The sequence below is a fragment of the Panthera uncia genome, chromosome D1 (genome assembly GCF_023721935.1).
Source record: "Panthera uncia isolate 11264 chromosome D1, Puncia_PCG_1.0, whole genome shotgun sequence".
Taxonomy (NCBI): Eukaryota; Metazoa; Chordata; class Mammalia; order Carnivora; family Felidae; genus Panthera; species Panthera uncia.
The window spans coordinates 48,123,856-48,143,732 of NC_064808.1; the positions used below are offsets into that span (position 1 = coordinate 48,123,856).

Consider the following 19,877-nt stretch of genomic DNA (forward strand, 5'->3'; position numbering starts at 1 on the left):
GAGGGAAACCATAAGAGACTCTTAAATACAGAGAACAAACTGAGGGTTGATGGAAGGGCAGGGGAGAGGGGAAAATGGGTGATGGGCATTGAGGAGGGCACTTGTTGGGATGAGCACTGGGTGTTGTATGTAAGCGATGAATTATGGGAATCTGCTCCTGAAGCCAAGAGCACACTGTATCCACTATATGTTAGCTGTGTATACACTGTGTGTTAGCTAACTTGACAATAATTTATATTAAAAAAATAGGTAAAGGAGAAAAGCCACATGATTATCTTAGTCATTTTGAAAAAAATAATTTGATGAAATTCAACACTTAAACATGAGAAAAACCCTCAGTAGACTAGGAACAGATGGGAATTTCTTTCACATATTAAGGGATTTTTATATTAAAAAAAAACCCTCTGTATCTAATATCATTCTTCATGGTGACATATCGAACACTTTCCAACTGAAGGTAGGAGAAAGGCAAAGATGACCCTTTCTACTTCTATTTAATATTGTACTAGAGATCTTAGCCAATGCAACAAGGCACATAAAAGAAAATTATATAGGTTGGAAAAGAAGAATAAAACTGTCTTTATTTTGACTGTGGAAAAAAAAATCCCATGGGATCTACAAAAAGTGAGTTAAACAGTTTTCAAGATGCAAAATCTATATACAAAAATAAATTGTCTTTTTATATACTAGCAATGAATAATTAGAAAACAAAACTTAAAATACCATTTTAAATATCATAAAACATAAAATACTTAGTCTTAACTCTAACAGTATATGTGTACAATATTTATTCTAAATCCCACAACACATTGAAATTGACGAAAATGGAAATATTTGGAGAGAAAGACTATGTTTATGGATTGGAAGTTTGATACTGTTGTCAATTCTCCCCAAAGTGATTTATGACTTGAAAGCAATCCCAGTTAAAATCTAAGACTTTGCTTTTCTGTTAGAAATTGACAAGATGATTCTAAAATTTGTTTGGAAATACGTAAGACCTAGAATAGCCAAAATAACACAAAAAAATGAAGTTGGAGAACTTATGTGATCTGATTTCAACACTTACTATATAGTTATAGTAATCAGTCCAATGTGGTATTGATGTAAGAATAGACAAATACATCATGGAAACAAAATAGAGTCTAAAAATAGGCCCACCCTTAGGTAGTCCATTGATTTTTGACAGATTTCTAAGCCATTCAGTAGGGGAAAAGATTTTTTTTTTTTTCAGTAAACAGTACTGAGCTAATATGATACTTATATGAGGGAAAATGAACTTTGACCTCCAGCTCACACTATACACAAAAATTAGTTTGAAATGGATAGTAGACCTAAATCTAAAAGCTAAACTATAAAGCTCCTAAGAGAAACATAGGAGAATATCTTCCAACCTGAGAGTAGTCAAAGATTTCGTAGAACACCAGGAAGCATCTTTAAAAGTCAGATCAAATGAACTTCTTCAAAGTAAGTGCATTTGCTTATCTAAAGCATATTAAGAAAAAGAATAGGCAAGCCACAGACAGGGAGAAAATATTTGCAATAAATATATCTAACAAAGGACTTGTATCCAAAATATTGAGATAGTTCTTACAACTCAATAAGGCAACTCAATTTTTAATATATGCACAAGATTTGAACAGACATTTCAGATAGGAAAATACACTAATAGTCAATAAGAATGTGAAAAAAAAATGTGGAACATCACTAGTTATCAGGAAAATGCAAATGATAACAGGAAAAGCCACAACATATATCACTATATCCTTTCTAGAATTGCCAAAATCTAAAAAATCCAGTCCATTTAGCAAATATTGGAGCAGTTGGAATTTTCCTACATTGCTTTGTGGAGTGCAAAATGATGGAGTTTCTTTGGAAACCAGTTGGGCAGTTACTTATAAAGCTAAGCATTTACTTACCATTTACCCAGAAATCCCAAGTATAAGTTCAGAAAAGGATTTGTAGAATATATTTATAGCAGCTTTATGTATAAAGAGCCTCAAACTGGAAACAGTCCAAATATCCAGTAATAGAAGAATGGATAAACAAATTGTGGTATATCCATAAAATATGGAATACTACTTGGTAATACAAAGGAGTGAACCACTAATACATGGATGAATCTCGAAAACATATGTTGCAATACCATGAGCATCTATAATTATCTCAATAAAAATTTGTTTTTCTTAAATCTCAGTAAAAATTTCAATTAAAAAAGCATGTTAAGGAAAAGGAATCAGACACAAAAGAGTACATACTGTATGTTGTTTCATTTATATGAGGTTTTAGAAAAGTAATTATGTTGAACTATATCAGAACACCGGTAGCCTCAGGATGGGAGGGAGTTGAGTGGGATGTGGACCCAGGGCAATTTGTAGGGAATTGTTCTATTTCTTGATTGAGTGTTGGTTATACAGGTCTATGCATTGTCAAAAGTCATCAATCTGTACACTTGAGATTTGTACATTCTACTGTATGTAAATTATACTTCAACTAAAAAAGAAAAGAGAAATTTATATCTCCCTGATTTGCAAGTTAGATTTTATTTTCATTAACTCCATACAAGGCCCAGCTATTTATGTAGATAGCCTTATAGAAGAAATCTATATATTTGGAAGTTAATTACTCTTCTTCCCTTTGGTTTTTCTTTCCCTTCCTTCTTCTTTCTGAAAACCACAGGAATGTGAGAGAAAGTGGGTGACCATTGCAAGCAAACTGGAGCTGAAAACTTGTATCAGAATGTTCTGTCACTTGGACCTTGTGCAGGCCTATAATTTGAATGTGTGACTCTAGAAATGGTTGCTATGGCGATAAACCACTTTACTTAAATAGCATGTATTTTACTCAAAATTCAGAGAAATGGTAACAGTTTCTAGTAATCATGTACTGGTATTAACTTGCAGGGATATGCCTAGAGCTTACAGGTTTTGCATCCATTATCACCAGATGAGTTCATCAGGTTAAAGTTATGCCAGTGAATAATGAAATATGTATATTTAGCCCAATTTTCTTGTTACATATCTCCCCTTGCACACATGGAGCCCCTTTCCAAGATTAATAATATGAGCTGAAGAAATCAGGCCATGGGTGCTGAATTACTAAAAGATGAAACCAGAGGGAACCTTGTAAGGTCATCTTTTCCATCATTCCGCCTCCAGTAGGACTGACTATTCTTCAACCGTCCCAGGTGGAAAGAGCCTGTCAAAGATGAGGAACAATTGAAATGCTGCTTGGGGCCGCCCCTGGTATAACCATCTTGACTACAGCACAGAGCTGAGATCTTCCCCCTTGTGTGTTCTACAGATTGTGATTATATATGTCCTCTATTCTTTATATTTTTAGACTAAAGAGCTCTCTCTCGTAAAGAAACCTCCATCCATTAATCATATTAGTGACCTGTCTGTAAACCTTTCCTGGTTCCTTTATCTCTGTTCAAGCTGATTTGCAGTGTTTCAGGTATGAATTCTTCATGATTTTATGTAAGGATAAAGGATTTTTTTCTTTATTTCTAAAATGCTTTCTGATGATAGCTAGGTTTTCTTGATCACTGTGCAATTGTATGTTACCCTAGTATCTTCAGAGCACAATCTACAATGATTTGTAGATCCTTTTTGGACTGATAATGATGGCCAACAATCTCATAATGATCATTTAAACTCTTTTTCCCCTAGAACTGAATATTGAATTCCTCTCTCATCTTTCTCCCCCTCTGTACAACAGGATGGGAGCTCATCACCTTCTATTTGCCTTTTATGACCTAGAAGATCTTAGTAATTCCTATAGCCTTGGTAATTTCACTTTTCATTTTTCTGTCACGTTACTCACAAAACTGTAAAATTGCATCAGTGACAGCATAGATCCCTAAGGAATCCCCTCAACTGTGAGAGAAGAAAAAGAGAAACCTAAAATTTAGATAACCTATAACCTACAAAGGAAATCCCTGAAACATTAAGATTTGTTTATATTCCTAGAGAAAAGCCTGGAAGCTGGAATTTGCCTTGGCCATTTGTGTTCAAGGAAGTGAGTGGCTTGGCTCTTGGTGAAGAAAGCTACGGCTCAGTCTAAAGGACATCATGAGAGCCGGCCTGCATCCATGTCTTGTTAGCATCAGAGCACAGTTTCAAATATTGGAGGTGATATTTAAGAGGGGAGACTCAGAGGCTTCAGGAAAGCTCTTACAATTCTGATTCCTAAACAATGGCATTCTAAACTTAATGCAACTGCAAATTAGCAGGGAAATGGTAAAGTGTGCACATGCGCGCGCGCACACACACACACACACACACACACACACACCGTTTTACAAGGTGCACACATATACACAGAAGCTTCTAAGCATTTACAATAAACATCTGTATAAAGGTGAGTAAATTTGCATTGATATTACCAAGGAGTAAAGGAACAAGTATTGAGATTTGTTTCAGTGCAGCCAGTTTTGGGCCAACTTGGAGTTAAAGAAAACATGGTTGACTATATTAGTTTTAACATGTATTAAATACCAAATTGAAAAGGAAATAAGAAAACAGGCACTTATATGTTGCCGGTAAGAATATAAGTTGGTACAGAGGCACTGGAAAGCAATATGGCGATACCTTTCAAAATTACAAATCCATAGATGTTTTGACTCAGGAGTCCTGCTTCTAAAATGTATAGCCTGTAGATATACTTACACATGTACAAAATGGCACAAGTGCAATATTATTCACAGAAGCATTATTTGTACTAGGAAAAGTTTGGAAACGACCTGAATGTCCATTGTGAAGGGGCTGGCTAAATAAATATTCAAACAAGAGAATACTGCAGAGCCAAAAAGAAGAATGAGAACTCTTTACATATGGACGTGGAAGGATCCTCAAAATAATCATTAGTTGAAAAAAAATCAAGGTGTGAAAGAACACTTACAGTGGGCTACCATTTGGGTAAAAACAGGGAGAAGAAAGCATGTCAATATATGGATTAGATGGAACCATATGAAATTGCCATTATTAGGCTGTTTTGGCCTGCAGAAATGACTACCAATTCAATCTGGTTCCACGTAATATTTGCTTGAAGAGATGCATGAACTCTCTGGAAGCATACACTGTAAATTGATAATATTGGTGTCCCTGATGTGGGGCAGAGCAGAGTCAACTAGGGGGCAGGGAGAAGATTTTTAACACTGTGACTATTAAATCATGGGGTTGTACCACCTATTTTAAAAATACATCACTAAAATTAGATATAAATAAATAAAATAATGAATTAGATATAAATAAATAAAATAATGAAAGAAATGAAATAAATAAAATAATGAAATGTTGCTGAGGAATATTTTCTCATCTTGCTCTAGAATGAAACAGAAATACCATATTTCTGCACTAAAGCAAGCAAACATTCTGGTTTAGTTTTCTCTTTCTTTCCCCTTTGCCAGAAAATTCTGAGGATAATCTTAAGTTACCTTATCCAAGAAGAAAACACCAGAGCCTCTAATGCGTTTGGGAAAAAGAAAAAATCATCTACATCACTAAACCTGCCCACAGAGACTGTCTCTGAGTATTTCTTTCTGGTGACTGCAACTTCTGAGTCTACTTTAATGACTCAAGTCCATTAACAAATGGAACCATGAAGAAGAATGGAAGTGTTGAGCTGCAAATGAATATAAATACATTAAAAAGAAAATGGCTGAATCCGTGTTCCTATTCTGTAGAACAGTAGTTGTGGTGGATGTGTTCAAAGACATTTCCTCAACTACTTGGATGATCACTCAAAAGGTGGAAAATCAAAAGAGTGAAGGTTACACTTAGATTCACCTTTTAATAGGATTAAACTTTCATGAATTGAAATTTCCAAGATAGGTTTCCTGTCTTTGGGATCAGTGCTATTCTAAACAACGCACCTTCTCTCCGGCCGGTTACTGGAGCATTAGGGGAGTTCACCCTCACCGTATTGCTGAACATGGGAATTTTCAGTGAGAGGGTACAATCTATGTTACGGAATGCTGATGCATTTTCAGTATTTTCTATTTTGTGAAAGAATACACAGAGAAGCAATGTAGACATTTTCGTGGGTGAAACAAATCTATAGAGAAAAGGACTTTTTTACATTTCTAAATTTATACAAATTAATTTTTTTCAATGTACAAAATTACCAGCTCAAGAATTAGCAGACATGGTTAGGAAGTCCTACATGAGTGATGTTCTGAAGAGACACATATTTAAGGCCTGTCTGCAATAAGCAAATGTCAGGTAAATGTTCTCTTTCTTTAAATACAGGTACCAAAAATCATAAATTACCCGAAGTTCTGCTGCTGCCCTGGGAGGTCACTTATTCATTGAACAAATATATATTAAGTGCCTACTACCGGGCATAAAACATGGCCATTTGTATCACAAGGGCCTGAGTGATCAAAGAAACACCAGGTTTATTTGTACAGTGTTACATGTAGTCTTTTCAGATTCTCTGAAAATTGTTAACCTGATTATTGATCCAGATGTAGAGTAACTTTGCATTTGCCAGAGCGTTAAACTTACAAGCCCTTCCCAGACCATTTTGTGTCTGTGAGGCCTGCTGTATCTATTCTCCCCTGTCTCATCCCCCACCTTGCTTGTGTCCCCTTCTCCTAATACGTTCTCTGCTCTTTTAGAACTCTGTGCTCAGCTTCATTTCATGAGGAGTGCTCACTTCTTTTTTGTTGTCATTGTTAAGTTTATTTATTTATTTATTTATTTAGAGAATGCAAGTGGGGGAGGGGCAGAGAGGAAGAGAGTGAGAATCCCAAGCAGGCTGTGCACTGTCCGGGCAGAGACTGATGCGGGGCTCCACATGGAGTTCAAACTCAAGAACATTAAGATCATGACCTGGGCCAAAGTCAGAAGCTTAACCGACTGAGCCACCATGGCGCCCAGAGAAGTGATTACTTATAAAATGGCTCTAAGGTTAAAATGGACTCTGCTTCCCTCATGACAGCAGAATCAGAGACTGTTTCCTTGGCAGTGGGGTGAGGTGACCTGAGGAAACACAATTGCCTATTGAGACCCCTTTTGTTTTGTGCCTTGAAGAAGTACTTTCATGGCCTCTATCTCGGTGCATTCTCATAATAAACCCATGTAGTAAACGTGCAAATACGTTTTCCCCATTTACCCGTGAGGCATCGAGACTCCAAGAGGTCCGTGGACCTGCCCACGTGGTGTGACCGGGATTTGAAGCCAGGCTCCGGAGTGAGCACAGAGAATGGCGAGAGCGTGAGGAGTGGGCCATATGCAGCGACTGTCCCCAGGTCAGGAGGCGTAGCTGTGCTGTGCTGTGCCTGTCAGGTCAACCGTACACATGCCAGGGCCGGCCTGGAATTCTGTAAAGATGAAATGAGTGTGGTTATGTCCTGGCCAGCTTCCCTATGCACATGTTGCCAGATGTTTACTTTTTTTTTTTTTTTTTTACTTTTTTTTTTTTTTCAACGTTTTTTAATTTATTTTTGGGACAGAGAGAGACAGAGCATGAACGGGGGAGGGGCAGAGAGAGAGGGAGACATAGAATCGGAAACAGGCTCCAGGCTCCGAGCCATCAGCCCAGAGCCTGACGCGGGGCTCGAACTCACGGACCGCGAGATCGTGACCTGGCTGAAGTCGGACGCTTAACCGACTGCACCACCCAGGCGCCCCGCCAGATGTTTACTTTTGTTTTGCATGGCAGAGGATCTGAAATTGTGCCTGTAGTTTGCACTACACCAAACAGTTCTGTTTTCCTGAAAGTGCTAAAGGAACTTACTTGGGCATTTAATAACAGCCCTACAATGGGATTAGTTTCTATCTCCCCTCTGGAGAGTGCTCCGCCTTGCAAATCCTGGGCAACTTTGTAGTCCCTTGCTTCTTTGAATTGATAGATATTGCCTCGTGTCTGAAAGGTAATCCAGGCCTTTCCCTTTATTTCCAGTCCACTGCTTATGCAAAGAAATTTCCTGTGGCCAGTAAGAAGGAAAACGCGGACAACTCGGACTCGAAGCATGCAAGTTCTGCAGGCAGCAGAAACTTTCCAGCCGGACTCAAGGGAGAACCAGAGAAATCCCCCATGACGTCAAGCCAAGGACCGGCAACCAAATACATTGCTAAATCCAATGCCGTGCCTAGAACCAAAAAGAAACTCTAAGGTTCCCTTCACAGGTGAATAGTACAAACACGGAGCTGCTCTTTCTAGCGCTAAAGTGAGGAGACGGGAGGGAGAAAGGACAGGACTATGTCGAGCTTTTAGTCTTTTAGCCCCGCTGAGCCCTGCCATGTGTTTGCACCAGTTTAACCTTGGAGCTAGGGATCTTCAAGGCAGCCTAGTGTTAAGAACAGCCACCAACAGGCTTGATGGCGAGCTGTGGCTGCAGTTAACTCGAGGTTTTTGAGAGTTGTTTAGAGGAGCACGCGTCCTCAAAGCAAGGTGGTGGGCATACTTGCTCAGTTTTACTTCACATTCTTGTATTTGGGCACAATTATTTGTAGGAGAAAATGAGAGCCAAATATGGTGATGGAGGTCCCAAATAATTATGTGCACTTTGCACTAGGAGATTTTGTTAGGAAATTACTAATAAACTTGCCATAGGCATAACAGCAGAAGTGCTTCAGCCATTCACATGTGTTCTTGTGATTTTAGGTTGGTGTAGATTATTTAAGACAACTTATTTTAAATGTAGAAGAATAGGAGATTTTTGTAACTGCTTGCCATTAAGTTGCTGCTAAATTCCCAATATATTGATTGAATCAATAAAAGACAGATGTCACCCATGAACGTTAATTTTTATGTTAACGAGAGGTGGATATAAAAGGTCCTCTAAGCCCTTATGCAAATATGAGTTTGGCCTGCTTCTGCAAAGGTAGGCACATATCTTTGGGGAAGGTCACGAAGTGGATACAGGGGAAAATACATCATTACTCTTGGTGTTACAAGTATCTCCTTTCCACCCCAGGGAAATTGTTTTGTCTTTCGAGGTCAAACTGGGTGAGTAGATGCTTTGCTTGGCCTTCCAAACAAATTCTAAGGAAACAATCTGTGTTTGCTTTTACTTGTATAAAGTAATACTCTAGTTTCACTCCACCTCTCCCGATGGGATTGTCTTAGACCTCCAAAATGAGCCTGCTGAGCATGTACTTAGTTGCATATAAATCCACTCAGTGGCTAATGGTAATAGAAGTACTTCTTGTGATTAATTTGGAAGACACTGTTGTACTTCTGAGTGGGTCAAAGGTAGCACTAACATGCGTTGTCCCTGGCTAGCTCTGTCAGGACCTTCTTAGTACCTACAGTGTGCTTCCCCTGAGGGAATCTGCCAGCTAAAGTGGACCTGGTTTAAATTGTCTAGACTTTATTTTAGAACTGGAGTTGGCATAGCTTCTTCAAGGTCTTTCTCCCTTACTGATTATTACTTCCAGTCCTATCAGGACTCCAGAAACCATCTCCTGAGCTGTAAGCCTCCTCTCAGGATGTAGTGAGCCAATCTTTGAGGAGTATGTCCTGTTTGCCTGCTGAGAAGCCCGGCCTCAGATTTCCCTTCCTTGGTGGTGCTCTTAAAGGCAGGGGTAATAGCAGCCTGCTGATCTCCTTGCAGAAAAGCCAGCTGAGACGGTGGCTTAGATTCTGTCCATCCCCTAAGGCTGAAAATGGAATATTCCCTGTATCTAAAATGCTCTTACTTCCATAGTGATACAGTCTTTTGTATCACATATTAGAGAATTCTGATGTTAAATTTAATATTATCCAAATTTCTGTCCACATTGCTCTTCAGCCTTAAATTAGTAATTCTACTCAGTAAGCTTGACCAAAGGTCCAGAACTAAGCATTCAGTGAAAGGTGAAGTCATTTAATAGCTTTTATTGTGTTTGCACCTTTGCCCTCCCCAGCCCCACGCCAGGTTGACTGTCCTTCCCACCGTAAAAATCATTCTATCAGCTTTCTTCTGTCTAGGCCTTCGTTTTATTTATGTAGAATCATTTTGATAGAAGCCGAGCTCACTCTTTCTAAGGGGAATTTTCACATTATTTGTATTTGTTATTTATTTGTGTGTAACCCCTGGACCAGGCCAGGTCTGAGCTTTTTGCCCCAACGACTGTACCTCTTTACTATCTGAGACTTGCTCTCTTCATTTGCTTTCATGGCTGTGGAAAAAAAGTAGCTCTTCTGTTTTAGAATGGTTTTCGGTGACCGAGAGGCCAGCTCCAAGGCACTGGTAACCATCACTCTGACACCTCGTATGCACTGCATGGAGAGATGGGCTTGCAGGACCCAGAGGGACACCGGGACAGTACAGAGCAGGCGTAATTGCCAAGGCATGCACATGCTGATTACGCTCCAACTTGAATAACAGACAAGTCGAGGCAGGAGATAAAATTGATAAATGCAGGCTTGGGGCTGAGGAGAGGTTCAGCTGAGGAGAACAGAAGATGCTATCGAAAAGGGCTTAAATCAGAGGAGAAAGAGAGATGGGTTGGGGGGAAGGGAGCAGAAAGAAGACAAAGTATAATGACTAAAGAAGAGTGGATGACAACACGTGTTTCTGCCAAACTTGGAACAGGAGTCAGAGGAGGGAAGCGCTGCAGAGTCCTGGCTCCAGGCCTGTCTGAGGTAAGCCTCGCCCTCCCTGGCCTGTGCCCGGGTACACCCGGATGAAGACTCAGGCTGCAGAATCGAAGACCGGGGAAACAGAGGCTGAGGGAGGATGCGATGTAGGCCACAGAAAAGCCCTTACCCTCTGAGAGTAGGAATGTTCTGTGGTATTGGGAGGGGAAAGAAGAAGAAGAAAAAACCCCAAAACATTTTGTGCTTATCACTGAAATGCTTTGTTTAAATAATTCTATTTGACTCAAAATGTAAGTTCCAGGTTAGACACATCAAAAGCAGCCAGTCTTGAAAATGAAGCTTTTTAAATTCCAGCCCTGCTGTTGGAATAGAGAGAATAAAGGCTTTGTTCAAACATGCATTCCCAGCAGTAAGCAGAGCTTTGAAATTGGCCACGGAGGTTGTGTCCTATAATGGTTGCACTTGGCTGGAGACCAAGAAGCTGTGGCCTCTGGGAAACGACCCTGAGCTGGCTGTTTTCCATGTGCCCCTCCAGAGCCACTCTGCCCTGCTCTGCCCTCTCCACTCCGAGAGACTGATCTTTAGGGACTGCATGAACAGTCTCCCTGGGCCTCTGGATATATTGGGCTTCTGTCAGTGGGAGTCACCAATAGGACATCGGCTAGGAAAGCCGAGGGCCAGTCATCGATTCCCCCACGGCCTTCCATACTGGGCTGCTGGGAAGTCACCGTATTCTCATTCTGCAGGCCTCAGCACCTGCTGGCAGCCCCTCCAGGCCAAGACCAGGGGCTATTGCCCTGGGTACTGTGTCTTCCTTTGTGGGTTTCCCTAACTCTCTCAGTACCTTTATAAATAGTCTCTTTGTTGAACTCGCACCTACCCCATTTGAGTGCACCATCTGTCTCTTCCTGGGACCCAGAGTGATCTGGACCCTTTCTTGTCAGTTCTGCATTGTTCTTTGACCTGGGGCAGTTTTGTCTGTGGTTGCTGACCTCCTACTGAATAGCAGTAAAGTGAAGAGAAAAAGCCTAAATGAGTTCTTCCTGAAGCAAACTGGTGCACCTGGGTGGTCACTAGCTAGGGTTGAGGGAGGCGATGGCAGAGGAAATTTCTCAGAGTTGGACCTAGCCAGAGCAAAATACATCGAGCATTACCCAACTGGATCTGAAATTGTCTGGACCCTGAAGGTTCACATTTAGGTCTTACATTCCAGTCGCGGCTTTTGGAGCCTAAAGAACCTGTGGGATGCCTGGGTGGCTCAGTCGGTTAAGCGTCCGACTCTTGGTTTTGGCTCAGGCCATGATCTCGCTGTTTGTGAGTTCAAGCCCTGCCTTCGGCTCTGTGCTGGCACATGGAGGCTGCTTGGGATTCTCTCTCTCCCTCTCTCTCTTTCTGCCCCTCCCCAACTCATGTTCTCTCATTCTTTCAAAATAAAAAAAAAAAAGAAAAAGAAAAACATTCTTTGAAAAGCAAGCAAGCAAGCAAGCAATCAACACTTGTAACAGCCAAGAGTTCTCCTAGCCTGGGACACTGTCTCCCGGCTGGACTGGAGGGCCTGGCAGAGGCTTCCGCTGGGGAGCCTATGGTGGCCAGGAAGCACAGGCAGCCTGTAGACAAGCCTTCTCCCCGGGCCGTGTGTTTCATCTCTGCAAGTGCTAACATCGCTTTACAAAGCATTTTCAAGTAACATTTTCCCTCTTCAAAGACCTCACATAGTTCAGCTTTACTCTTCAGGACCCTGTATTTTTCTGAGGGAGCTGGCTTAGAATTGGTTTTGATTTCTGTGCACTGCATTGTTATCACTTAATTCCCATTGGTGAGCCAATCTTCTTTGCTTTTGTTCTTCAAAGGAAGGCCACGTTCAGTGTCTGTCTGACATTTTTGTGGCTTCCTTCTTCAGTTGCTGGTATAATCAGCTCCACTCGGTTCCCTGTGTGGCAGGTCTTCAGTTTCCCTAAGTTATCCGGAGCAGCCCTCAGCAGAGTGGTAGGGACTGCTACTACCGGCCCAGTGGCCTCACCTCAAGCAGCAGGGCACTCGTGACGGTGGGACAAGAGGAAGACATTGCGGTGTCACCGCCGGCTAGCTCAGGGACAGCCCTGTCTGTTGCCTGGTGCCATCCCAGATGTCTTAGGTGGACCCGGTGAACCCAGGGTGAAGACCTCAGAGGGCTTCATCCCCGAAACGTGCAACTGTTCCTGGCCTGGCCCAGAGGACAGGGCCACCATGCAGGGCAGCCCCGCCCCCCTCTCCTGAGGGATTCTGGAGCACCTTCAGATCATTCCTATCTTCGGCGCTGAGACAGAGATTACACACAGTTCGCCACCCTTGGGGGACTGGGACACAAGTCTTTGACTCTTTCACCCGGGACAGCCTCTGCGGACAAGATCCTGACACCAAGCTGTCGTTTCGAAGAGGTTTTCCTCATCAGCACAGGAAGTGATCTCCATCCCCGGGCGGTTGCAAGGTCCCAGAGTCAGCATTTCCAGTGCAACCCAAGGGCAGGGCAGGTGGAAGATGGCCAACGGGCACCTTCCCTGGACCCTGAGGAAGAAGCCCTCACGTGGAGGTGGCAACCAGTATTTCCTGGTGCAGGCATTGGTTTACATGCAGTTTACTAGAAATCAAAGTCCTCTTGTAAGGTGGACTTTGAGCCATATTAGTGGAAGGGATCTTGTCTTTTGACAAAAGCCCATGTTCAGGTTAATGATGTAAAAATAACAGCAACATTCACAGAGCACTGATCACGTGCCCGACACTCTGCTAAGCACACATGTTCTTTTCATTCTTATAGCAACCTAGGACGCTGGTACTGTTATCTCTACAGAGGAGTGAATTAAGGCACAGAAAGGTTAAGAAACTTGTCCAAGGTCACACAGCCGAGGAGTAGCAGAACAGAGATTTGAACCCAGCCAGCGGGGTTAAGTATGTCACTGTTGCACTACTTGCCTCTCGAGGTATTTATAGTTTAGGCCGTGGCTGCTGTAAGGTTTGAGCTCATAGTTTGGAAAGGTCAGCGGCTCATGAACACCGCCAGCTCCCAGCAACAGCCTGGCGCAGTCATTCTGGCAACTTTGGGTCTCAGAGTGGAGGAGGGTTATTTTGCATGTTGACGAGTTTGAGTGAGGTGCAACCACACCATAGCAGGGTAAGCTGCATTCTGAAGGACTCCACGTGACGAAAATGAATTCTAAAGGTCTAAGTGCTTTGGTCATTGTCAGGAGCAATCTTTGGAAACCTTTGAACGTGTTTTTGAGCGAAGAGAGGAAAGAGGCCCTGTGGCTGCCGCAGGTATTCGCCTGGACGGCCCTGTGTGCGGACACGACAGACATGCTCGCCGGGGCCAAGAGCTGTGACTCCCACGGCGTTGTACACGCGTGGGGCGAGGAGTCCCCGTCACGGTTCCGTTCCCCACACGGCTCTATCAGGTGGCGGGCGCGGCTGTGTGACTGCAAACACGGGCCCAGGTCAGCTTTTAGCTCGAATACTTTTCCTTACTGCTTTCAGCTTCTGTTTTCCTCGTCACACCGACCGACAGCACCCGGATCAAGGAGCACAGACTGTCTCCAGAGGTTCGAAGCCCCTGTCCGGTGCAGGACGAGGGAGACCCCTGCTCTGGAAAGAAGCCCAGCAGCCAAGGATGGCGCTTCCTGACCCGGCTGCCATCTCTCAGTCTGCTGCCTGCCGCTCGGGCCCAGGAGAGAAGCGGTTCTTATCCTGGGTGCTGCTCTGGAGCTTTGGAAGAAAGGCTACTAGTGGGAAAGCCCCCAAAGCCCACAGACGTGGGTGATTTTTCACAAGAGTGTCTTCCCTCCAGATGAGTTCCCTGGTTGTGGCCTGACCCCCTTCCCCCAGTCAGTGTGAACTTAGTCACGGGACCTTGGAGCCTCAGCCACTGGGGCGTCGTCCTGGCCCCATCCCCTGAAGTGGAATCTTGGCAGGACGTCTTGCCTCCGGTGCACTTTTCTTGCCTGGAGGGCAACAACAGTCCGGCCATGCTGACGTCTCCTTTTGCCTCCAGGTGACCAGCACCACACTCTACCACGAGGACTGGGAGCTGCACAAAGAATGTCCCCTAAGTAGAATCAGATTGAGAGACTCAGTTGTTCATTCAAAAAATATTTACTGACCATCTGCTATTGCCGGGCACAGTGATAGGCAATGGGCATAAGATGAGGTAAGAGAGAGTCAAGGTCATTGCCCTTGAGGAGGTTGCAGTCTTGGTGCGGGGCAGATGTTGGAGATCTTTACAAATATGTAAAATACCTGTGTACTGTGATGAGCACAAGGTAGGAAGTAAAGAGTGCCATAATAGAGAACGACAGGATAGGAGCCTTTCTAAAGAAGCTTGAAGGCTAAAGGGAGGAATGCTCTAGGCAGAGGGGCCTGGGACAGAGCTGGGTGGACTCCAGGACCTCGACCAAAAGCCAGGATGGTGGTGGGGGGGTGGGGGGGTGCAGTGCGGAGGGGCTGGGGCCAGGCCCTGCAGGCCTTGGGGGCCACAAAAAGGAATCCATTTATTCTAAACACAACAGGGAACCACTAACAGGTTTCCAGCTGGGGAATGACCTCTGATTAAAGGTTCACTCTGTCTTCTATTGAACAAATGCAGGTGGAGCAGAAAGAGAAGCAGGGAGATCGGTCAGGGGTCATTGGGCAAGAGGGCAACAGAGAAGATGGAGAGAAGTGGGTGGATAGGAAATATGGTTTGGAGATAGATTGATAGGATCCCGTGAGGGATTAGATGTGTAGAGTGAAGAAAAGAGTGGGTGGGGGACTGAGAGGGACTTTTGGCTTCAACAGTAAGCGGCTTGATAGAGGTTTCACTCACCGAGTTGGGGGTTGGCAGTGAGATGAAGGGCTCCTCCAAGTCATCCTAAGTTGAAGCGCTATCAGACCTTGAAGTGGAGATGGCCGCTTGAGAGAGACTTAAAGGCCGGAGTGGGTCACCATGGCTGGAGGGGGAAGGATGTGGAGAGAGACCCAGAGTTAACAGGGAGTTGTTCATGAGGGCTTCTGGACACTAGGCAGGGTTCGGGGACCCAGGCATCAAGGCACCATCTTGGGCACACTCCCACCCAGGGACTGGGCATGGCTGTACTTGGTTGGGCAAGAACAAGTGTGAGGATGACATGATGACATGAAGTGCCATTTGGAGAAGTGTCCCTAGGAGATGTGGCCAAACCTCCTTATGGCCGATTCATCGAATCTGAGTGGTGACAGGTACCAGGTCCTCTCTGGCTCAGAATTCCATCGATTCCCTTCAGCATAAATCAGAAAATGGCCGACCAGATACTTTCCCGAAGCCCAAGTTTGCAGAATCGTGGACCATCTGCACTGCCCAAATCCCCCAGGGCAGGAACCCCCCCACTCCCAGCCTCTGATGAAATGCTCCCTGGGATGGGGGACTGCTAGAAAAGTCTTCGTATTAACTAACACCTGCTCCTCACTGGCCCCTCTGGAAACTATTTAAAGTCTACTCCTTGGGCCCCATAATGGCCCCTTGAGAGTTGGAGGTGACGCCCACAGCCCTCTGAACCTTCTCTAGTGTTCTCTTAGACTCCTGCTCAGGTGGCATGTTTCTTGGGCCTTTGTTCTAGTTCATCTGGGTCTTTTCCCAAAATGAACCTTTTTCCAAAATGAACATGTGGCCTGCCGCCCCTAGGCCTCTTGACACTGGTCCCTATCACTGGGGCCCATCGTGTTCCCCTTAGCAAGAATTGGTGGACAGTCTGGCTTGACTTTACTAGCACAGCCTTTACTGATGATGCGACCCTGAAGCACATTTATTTTCCTATCGCTGTCCTTGTGGCAGACTCTCAGTGACCACAAAAGAGCCCTTTCCCAGTGTGATGCCAGGGGGAGTGGCAGAACGTGCCTGGGCTGGATCTGAGGCACGGGGCCCTAAGATCACCCAGGAAGACAGACTCATTTTCATTTGGTGTCTGTCTCTCTAACTACCACTGAGATACAGAGAGGAGGGAAGGCACAAACTGAGTCACAGGCCTGTCCTGGACCCTCCAAACAGGATGAGCATGAGGTACCCTCTGTGTCTCGTAGCCTCCCCTGCCGCAGGGGCACATTAACATCTCTGCATATATTAAATGGCTCCGAGCCCTCCTTCGACGTTACTAGCAGGAATCTGAGTCTTTGTCAGAGGATTCCCTCCCCAAACCTCTCTAGAATTTCCAGGAGTGGTGACACGTGTCCTTGTTTACATGCTGCTCTTTGCCAGCCAGCAGAGGCTCAGGACACTTGAAACCAAAGTGTCACTTCTGATGTCCTTGCCTCTCACTTTTATCTCTAGATCTCCTGCTTCCCCAGCTTCTGCACAGCTCCTGGGGTGCCATGTGTCCAAAGCGATGAGGGCTGGGCCCAAATCCCAGGTTCCACCCTGACAAGGCAGAGCAGCCCAGGCCTGGGTCCTGGCATGTCCCTTGCAGCAGGGTGCCCCTTACCCAGCCCCCGATGTGGACTCAGCTTTGTGCTGTGGGTGGATGTAGGTGGTGAGAGGATGCTGAGGTAATGTGATATAGGATGTCGGGTGGGGGTGGGTGGGCTCCTGGGAAAGAGTGTCCTGTGCACTGGAGGAAATGCAGAGGGATTCAGGTGGGAGGGCCCTGGGTGGGTCTCTCGAACTTTTCCTGGCCCTACCCCCAGGTCTTGGGCTGCCCCAGGTAATCCTGACACACAACAGGTCTCCTTCCTCCCAGGGCCCCCAAGCAAGTAATGGGATTTGCAGGCAATTTTCGAATGTCAAGGAGCACAACGAAAAGAGCATATGAGCCTGTGATGAATGGCTCTGGCCACACTCATACCTAAAGTTTTTGGTTGACAAAATCTTTCAAAACACAGAGTCTGTAGAAGAAATTTTAAAAGGCATCTTTAGGAGTGCGAAGGGTAGGATGTAGTCCAACCCCTCACTGCACAGCAAGTCTCGGCAAGTGGACTTTTCTGGCCTGCTCGGTGCCCTCGGGACCAGAAGCCAGGAGGTGGATGCTGAGTGGTCTCTTGGGATCCTGCGCCCAGGTTGTCCCCTGTGGGGTGAACCTTCTGGATCCCACGTGGGGGCCAGGCAAGCACCGCTCCGTGACCTAGTCACCCATGGCTCCAGCAGTCCCCCCACCCAGGCAGCTCCCACTGCCCTTCTCTCTGGGGTCGCAGCAAGCGCCTAACTATAAGCCAGGGTGAGGGCAAAGGTCAGGCAGGAGATCCTCAGTTGCCTGGATGTCTCAGAATACCCTTCATCCATCATGTGGGGGTCCCCATCCCTGCCTCTTGGGGATAAGAGACACTGAGATGTATTTTAATTGGACGGTATTTTCGGGGATTTGTTTAGGGCCAAGGTGAAGATTGAGGAGTCTGCAGGGCTCCCACATAGGCAATGGGAAGAACCGTGTCAATCCAAGACCGTGGGCCTGTTTATTGGTCATTCTTGGTTAACAAGGGCACGATCTCTAGCTCCTCGTTTTTGCTTTGGCTGTGACATAGTTGAAGGAAATGGAGAATTTTACAAGGTATCCAGAGGCACAGTCAGGTTACTGGTTTTGATGAATGGTCAGGTATGCAGGATATAGGACACCCAGAAGGAGAGCTCAGGTGCTGTTGGAAACAGCTTCAGATTCTGCCACGGAGGGCACTTTGCTGGGAACTTCAGGGATGGCAGGAGCCAAGTGTGGCAGCTGGAAGATGTGATCTCACTTATTTAAAAGAAATGCAAAATGAAAGCGTGCTGGGACAAGGCGTTATTTCAGATGTGCTTCTGCACTTCCAGAGATCCCAGCTGATGAAGAAAGCACCCAGGACAGACAGGAGGAAGGGGAGTTCTGAGAGCCCAACTCTGCCTCCAGCATTGTGCCATCTCTTGGGTCGGACTGAAGGTTCTAAATAACACCCCTCCCCCCAACACACACACGTGGACACACTCGTGGGCAACTTCCGAGCCTCGCTGCCGCAGGGGACAGATTTGAGCTTGCCTGCCTGGCATGTTTAGACACATCAAACTCACAGTTACTTTCTGCCCCTCCTGCCCAGGATCCAGGTGCCCAAGAATCCTGCCTCTGCCGGGTATCACTCAAGAACCACAGCTCCAACTTCGCTCATCCCCGTGCGGCCTCTCTGGAACAGTCCGTGGGTGGCTGACTTGAGAAGGAAAGAGTGCAGAAAGCAAGCAAGGGATTGCGCTGTTCTGTTGGGCGTCTGGAAATCTCAGTGGCCTGAGTGCCCAGAGAGTGGACTGTGCTCTGCAGGCTCAGTTTCCCTCCAAGGCTCACCGATCCGCTTCCACAACTCACTGATGGCACCATACATGCACTGTGTGTTTACTATTGACAAATGTAAGCTTAAACACATTACAAGCCAGAGCTGTGTGTACTTGAAAATCCTTCAGTGATTCTATCATCCTGTTCAAGTCACACAAATTCTAGGATTTTATCACCAGTAATGAGTTCCTCTCTGTGAACAGCAATGTGGGGAAGAAGGAGTGGTGAGTATACCTCCAAAGTGACCATGGACAGAAACATTTCTCATTTAAACCAACACAAACGCCTACCTTCACTGGCCTGGTGGTGGGAAGTTCTCTGTTGGAAACCCCTTTGTGCAGCAAATATGTGTTACAACATTTTGTAGGGTTAACCGACATCGATGAAGCTGAACTGACAGAAGTCTGTAGTTAAAAGGCAAGACTAACAACTAATTAAAACTACAGCCGCTTCGGCTAGTGTGCTTCAAGCCCTGCGAGTGTGCGTTCATGTAGGAGCTCTGCTGCCTAAATGCTGGCCAGACTTCTCACCAGGGCTCAGCACCAGAATCCTCCATAGTCTCTGAAAGCACGCTGAGAAACTAAGTTTATACTGCATGGTGGGAAAATGTTATGGTTTAAAATTGCTCCTGGGGGTGGTAGCGCCTGGGTGGCTCAGTCGGTTAAGCGTCCCACTCTTGATTTCAGCTCAGGTCATGATCTCATGGTTGTGAGATGAAGCCCTACATCGGGTTCCACACTGGGCATCAAGCCTGCTTGAGATTCTCTCTCTCTGTCTCTCTTCCTCTATCCCTCTCCCCCTGCTCACGCTCTCTCTCTTTCTAAAATAAAAAAAAAAAATTCTCCTAGGAAGGGAAACATTTGTTAAACATCCCTTGACGGGTCCTTGGTTTAGAAGATGAGCTGGCCAACACACCTGAATCAGGTGGAAGTGTCCAGGGACAGACGGGGTGGGGACAGTGTCCATCTGGGGGGAGGAGACAAGGGAGGAGCAGCCAGATGGTCAGAACCCTCTTTGCAATGTGACCTTGCTGTGACAACATCCCTCTTATAGACTGAATTTTATTCCGCCTCCCCAAATTCATAT

General features: G+C 45.1%; 1 protein-coding gene across 8 annotated transcripts in view; it reads left to right on the plus strand.

Annotated features, from left to right (window-relative positions):
- The window catches only part of STK33 (serine/threonine kinase 33), a 177,498-nt gene extending 158,238 nt beyond the window's left edge, over positions 1-19,260 (plus strand). For 6 of the 8 annotated variants that reach the window (XM_049650659.1, XM_049650646.1, XM_049650637.1 and 3 more), the window contains one exon: positions 7,906-8,745. In XM_049650659.1, the coding sequence (XP_049506616.1) occupies positions 7,906-8,118 (213 nt within the window). In that variant the 3' untranslated portion in view covers positions 8,119-8,745. Of the gene's footprint in view, positions 1-7,905; positions 8,746-14,037; positions 14,957-18,564 lie in introns of those variants that run through there. The other 2 variants (XM_049650677.1, XM_049650684.1) reach the window with 2 other exon arrangements.
- Positions 19,261-19,877: the final 617 nt, after the last annotated feature.